Below are 6053 nucleotides of genomic sequence, written 5' to 3'. Positions count from 1 at the left end.
AGTCACTCCTGTTAGTAGTGCTTTTGGGAGGACTCTTAACGGACTGACCACAGTACAGACACATGAGGTATTCTGTGTTTACGGACAAACAAACATCTTGATGAATTGGATTGCTTTCTAAAAAGGCATGACAGGCTCATTGTTTCAACTTCCACTGTCTTAAGGCAGACCTTACACGAACTACATTCACCGTTCAGAAACTAAATAAAGCAGCACACATTATAGCACCTTCACGTCTAACTTCATATCTCCCAAGACTACTCTCCTAATAAAAAAATAATAATGATAGTAACATCATCAACATAAAGTAAACCAATCCCTGAGCAACCTGTAAGACATGGGGGCTTCATTCGAAATAACCAAAAAACCTGAGACTCATCCACAAATTAAAAAGATAAAATAAAAAAGGAGAGATTCTCACAAGGGTGAAATGGAGTGTTTCAAATAGGTTTGTGTCACGTCAAATTTTCAGAGGTTTCGATTCAAGTATGGACCACAGTGTTAAAATGCTAAAACAGTCTGGGGGAGCTAGTCTTCAACACACAATTATGAGCCATTGTGGAATATTGGCGGCAACACAGGAACTAAAAGTTCCTGAGCCTTAATACTGGAAAGATCACCTCAGGGATCATACAGTCATCGTAGAAATAAAACTTTCCCCTGTCAAGAGGTGAGAAAATGAATCGGACCACTTTAAAGAGTCCGTCTCAGCAGGAGGGCGAGGTAGTGATGGGACTCTGCAGGAAGGAAAGAGGGCTGGCCGCTGTGTGGATGGGGAATTTGAAAACTGTGCTGCTTTTGCTAATGGCGGGGCTTCCTGCCTCCGAGGAACACGTAGAGGAGGCAAGCACTTGGGATTCGAATTGCAGAAGCTGCCCCATGAAGCTGAAGTTGGGTGAGATGATGCTGCGCCGCTGTTTGACAAACTCAAAGGCCTCTTCAAGTTTGACCCGGTTGGTGCGCATCAGGTAAGCCAAACAGATGGTAGCAGAGCGCGAAATACCCGCTTGGCAGTGAACGAAGACACGTCCACCTTTATTCCGTACAGAATCTGTGGGAAAAGAAAAAAAGTAGTGTGTTGGTTAAATATAAAACCAGCTCGACCCTATTAGGAACCAAAAGGCTGTTTCAACAACTTCTCTAAACACACATTCAATTGCAAATTATACTTTGTAGTTTTGCTAATCAAGGAAGCCATCTCATTAAAGGAACTAGAATACACGATGGGGGGTAGTGGCATCCCTGCTAAGTGCAATGATCTGATAGGAGGGCAACAGAGACCCAGAGACACTACCTTTTGTTCGGGCTAAACAAAGGATGCAAAGCATTAAGACGGAGCCAGTTGCTCCATGAAAAGGTCAGGTCACAGTCTGGTGCTACTTGAAAAGGGGGCATCTCTTTAAACAGGATGAGAGGAGGATGTAAGCCTTAGTGGCTGTCAGGCCTGGGCCGTACAGCTGGTCAGAATGGAGGGAACTTTTGAAAAATTCAATTCAGACTTCAGCTGAATGGGGGTTGGGCTACGAGTCTGCCAAAGCTATGACATATGATGACATCTGTTCCCCATTTCTTAACTGAGGTTTGAATAATATCTGCGAAAAATGATACTCACCGATAAATTCGATAGCTTCATTGAACCAGGAACTGATGTTGGCTTTGTGGTTGTCCTCAACAGGAATACTCTTGTACTGAAAGTGGTCTTCAAAGTGGTTGGGGCAGTTTGAAGAGACGTTAATGAGTGCTGTGATTCCCAACATGTCCAGCATGTCTTTTCTGGAGGCGTGATAAGCACTGCCTAAATATAGGAATGGCAAGATCTCAACAGGGCCACCCTAAAGAAAAAACAAAACAAAGAAAGTTAGTGGACAAGTTCACTTGCAAGGAGTCGAAATCAGTCTTATTTACAGCACAGTTGCTTGTTTAAAGAATAGTTATAATTTACCTGATCATACAGAGGGGTTGTACAGGAGTTACAGGAGGAATCAGAAGGGTTTGGATGGCAGCTAGAGCTCAGAGGTAAACTCAAGCCTTGTGGGGGAACTGGCTTTGTACACATTTCAGGAAACTCAGAGGAAAATGTCTCAAATCCACCTAAAACAGTCAAATAGAAACCATTATTTTTAACAATATTTACAAGCGTCTAGCAGTTGACAACAGCTGAAGAAAACATTTGGTCGCACTTTTAAATACTCAACCATTCACAGTACAAGAGTTCACACCTTATGCTTGTAATGGTATTATAATAAAATAGCCCAAAATATAGTTCAAGAAGAGTCTTTTCGTACCTTTGAGAAGGAATACACTTGCTCCACGTGAGTTGCGACACAAAGCGTTCACGGCGAGCATTAAAGTCCCGTCTTTCTTCACTTCTCCCATCTCCAGACTGCGGTCATCCAGGAACACAACACTCTGGTATTCCCCGGACAGAAGCCTGTTCCTAGTGTCCTCGTTGGGTACAATGTGCTCCAGCCCCAGCCCCCCTCTGGCCCTCCGGCGTACTATTGTACTGAAGCGCACATTACTGGAGCCCGAAATATGAGACGAGCTGAAGGAGAAAAACGAGCGACAGTCCAGAACCAGACAGTCCGGATCATCTCCCTCCAGAAGACCGCGAAGCGAGGCCGAGTCGATGGTGGGCACTTCCATGATGACCATAGTAATGATTTCAGCGAGATAAACGACACTAAAAGAGTCGGCGAGCCTGGAAAGTTCTCTCGAAAGTCCTTTGTTCGAGAATCTGACCCAGCAATAGTCCTTTGAGCGGCGCTGAAACTTAAATTCTTTTGTTTTAAATTTTAAAAACCCGCTGCTTTGTTTCTTGTCGTTCTTTCTGATCTGAAAGGGGCCGAGTGGGGTTTATATACTAACGTCTCCTGCTTACGCTGAAGCATGACCTCAAAAGCTCCGCCTTTTTTGGCTCGTGGCCCGCGTGAATTCGCACGTACGTCAGCGAGACAGAGCTTGGCTAACCAGGCCCACGTTATATGATTCTGTTAAAGCCACTCAACCTCTAGACCGGTAATCTAGTCCAGTTTCCGAGCCGTGTCACTAAATGTGAGTGTTAGTATTGATGGGGATGACTATTGATATTGTTCTTGTTTGGGATGATGGTTTGGGGGCTTTGAGTGACAAAATAGTTTCCCTCAGAAGATGATCTTTGATCTTAGACCTGTTTATCAGCCAGGTGGATGTTTGGCCACTTTGAGATTATCAGCATTGGCCAATGTTTTGGCAGATTAACACATTTGGTAGTTTCCTCTCATGTTAACTTTATGTAAGGGTCTACATAAACTTGTTTTAAAATAAGTTCCAAATGTTTAGGATATATGCTACACATATGCAGGTTTAAAAGGATGGAATTTTAAAATACAGAGGAGGAATATGCTTGCATAATAAAGAATAAATTTAAGTTCATATTGAGATCTCCGATAACTGGGGAGTTTTTCTCAGGAGAAAAATCTGAGAAGCAAAGTGACATTCTAATCTCCTTGAATCATTTCATTCATGACTTTAGGAAAACAATCAAGATATTGATTAAAGATCTCAATTATTTATTCAATTATGTAAGGTTAGTAGCCTAACGCTACATCATGTATGGAATTCAGTAACAATACTATAATAATTGTAAAAAATGGAAGCATGTTCGAGCTGTAATTTTCCATATTATTATTTTATGTGATTTTGTAAAAACTTTTCTCATCAGATAAATAACAAGATAATCAGTGAACCTGTCATTGTACTCATAAAAGTTTATACTTTGTTTTTATTGTACAGGAGTACATAGTGTGCAATGCCACGAGAGCAAAGGAAAACCATAAAAGTTAATCACTGTATAGAAACTTGAGGTCTAGTAAATTTCCATCAGCTTGAAACACAGGCCATGTTGTAGGAGAACTATATTTTCAAGATAATCAACGTGTTTTGATCAAAAAGTCAGTGTACTGTACTCGGTAACTAGTTTGTCAGAGTTTGAGTATTTTACAAGGTACATTCATTACAAGTAGCTAATTATCAAAAAATAAACAAAAAAGTCCTATAATGGGATGTTTTTCTTTGCTGGTTAACCTGCTAAAATACCACATTCCCCACAGCAGTGAGGAAAAATGTGTTTCTATGGAATTGGAGTGCTGTGTTGTTCAGTGGGTTGGTTTAGATATTTTTAATCAGAAATGCTTGTAGCTAGTTCACTGAATAAATGCTTTAATTAAAATAGTAATAATTTGATATTTTTCTTAATAATAATAATGAAAGACAACTACAACAGTACAACAATTTACATAAGGGTTTTCTTTTCTGGTCTTACATTTACCAAACTTCTCATAGCAGGAAAACTGAATGACCACTGATGCTCTGTGATCCCTCTAATACTGTTTCATCATATTCATATTCACATATTCACTTCTAAAACTTTAATTTGATAATATTCCTTTCAATGTGTCAGCCACTATACTTTACAAGAAGCATAAATGACATATGTAGGTCAATGACGTCAGCACTGCATTTCTGAACTTGAGTCAGAACTTGTGTAGGATTTCTGTCCAAATCATTTCTGGGGTTGTCGTACAGAAAAAGCAAGTAGCAGTATTACTGTTAAAAAACTGATGAGTCACCAGAGAAATGCAAGCCACCAGATGAAACTGTAATGCCCCAGGTAGAACATTGTGTACTGCATCTGTTACAAACTAGTTTGCATGCATGAGAATGGCACAGCATTTAATTTGGAAAATGTTCTCTGATATATGCTTAACATAAATGATTATTATTTATATCTAGAATAGTTCCTTGCTATTTTGGATTATTAAAGACGGTTGATGGTAACTCATGCGTTCTCCTTACTCTGACACAGTACAAGTGTGACAATTAGACTGCTAGACACACAAAAAAGAATGACACTCAATTCATCAAAAGTAAAAATGAAGGACTTTTAATTCATTAAATTAAATCTTAAGAGCAGGAACGTGAGGTATGTAAAATCATTTAAAACATATATTTCAGGCATTACTTACATATGCATGTTTTGATGTTTTGTTAGAAAGGGAAGTGAAATAGTGTGACAAATGAGGCATTTCCTTGGTGTAGCAAATAGAATATACCAGTGTCATCACAGACAGATTTACTGACAGAGGTGCCTCTGGGCAACAGTTGTTAGGCCTGGGAAAATACTCTGAATGTCCTTTTGCCTCTTTTCCATAAATCATTTATGGCAATTTCTGCAGATTCTGTATTAATAACTGACAAATGAAATTTCTAGAATGCACCCAGAAATGACATAGTGAAACACTGCATGATAAACCACATCATTCAGCTGCAACTGCTACATAGTTGGGTATACCTGTATACCATAAAAATAAAACCTGTACGATTTAATTAGTAACTGTTATATCGAAGGACCTTGTAATATCTTGTGTGTGTGTTTGTTTTTTACTAGTTCAGCTCTTCAGTATTTCATTGGCTAGAAACTGCTTTTTGTATGTGCAATTTCTATAACACATTTATTTATAAAATACATCTAATTACAAATAAAAATTATTAATTATGTGAAAACTCTGTTGAGAACCCTATATGTGATGAAAGTTTAGGTAAGATACAGTGCAGTATCACTGGAACACTGGAGTTTATTTCCAGTAACGAATAATGAAACATTCCTGTGTGTAATTTTGGGATAACCCTAACCCTATTACTTGATACTGATTGTGGTCAGGACTCTGTTCCCATTCTGAAATATACAATTTCTTCTTTTTGAGACATTGCTTTTGATTTCACCGATGTGTCTATAATCACTGTCATATTGCATGAAACTTGGGTTTCGACTCACATACAATATGTTGTAACAGAACAAGGACATAAGTTCATACAGTTTTGACATCAGTTGCAAAAATAACTTGTATATGTACAGTAGAGTATCTAATAAGTATCTAAGCTTATTATTGTTAAACAAAGATCAGTTTTCATACTGTTTACACTGGCAAAGATACTGGAAAAACAGGACAGAGCCACAGGTTTGTTTGTTTTTTGTTGTTGATTTTTTTTTTTTTTTTTTTTTTTTTTTTTTG

At 38.6% G+C, this 6053-nt stretch overlaps 1 protein-coding gene across 1 annotated transcript; it reads right to left on the bottom strand.

The window, feature by feature from the left end:
• Positions 1 to 279: 279 nt before the first annotated feature.
• On the bottom strand, positions 280 to 2846 carry dusp1 (dual specificity phosphatase 1). The gene is made up of 4 exons (XM_026279714.1): positions 2286 to 2846; positions 1943 to 2091; positions 1613 to 1832; positions 280 to 1051 (listed from the first exon to the last, which is right to left on the bottom strand). The coding sequence occupies exons 1-4, from the start codon at positions 2653 to 2655 to the stop codon at positions 708 to 710; spliced, it is 1083 nt and encodes a 360-aa protein (XP_026135499.1). The 5' UTR covers positions 2656 to 2846; the 3' UTR covers positions 280 to 707.
• Positions 2847 to 6053: the final 3207 nt, after the last annotated feature.

The sequence above is a fragment of the Carassius auratus genome, chromosome 14, assembly GCF_003368295.1.
Source record: "Carassius auratus strain Wakin chromosome 14, ASM336829v1, whole genome shotgun sequence".
NCBI classification, from domain to species: Eukaryota; Metazoa; Chordata; class Actinopteri; order Cypriniformes; family Cyprinidae; genus Carassius; species Carassius auratus.
This window is presented reverse-complemented; position numbering and strand designations above follow the sequence as displayed.

Bases quoted from the DNA above. Each gene is read 5' to 3' on its own strand.
- dusp1 (XM_026279714.1), bottom strand. From the start codon at position 2,655: ATGGTCATCATGGAAGTGCCCACCATCGACTCGGCCTCGCTTCGCGGT. The intron at 1,833-1,942 runs GTAAATTATAAC...TTTTTTCTTTAG, and splicing joins CAACCCCTCTGTATGATCAG to GGTGGCCCTGTTGAGATCTT. The intron at 1,052-1,612 runs GTGAGTATCATT...CTTTTCCCACAG, and splicing joins TGAAGCTATCGAATTTATCG to ATTCTGTACGGAATAAAGGT.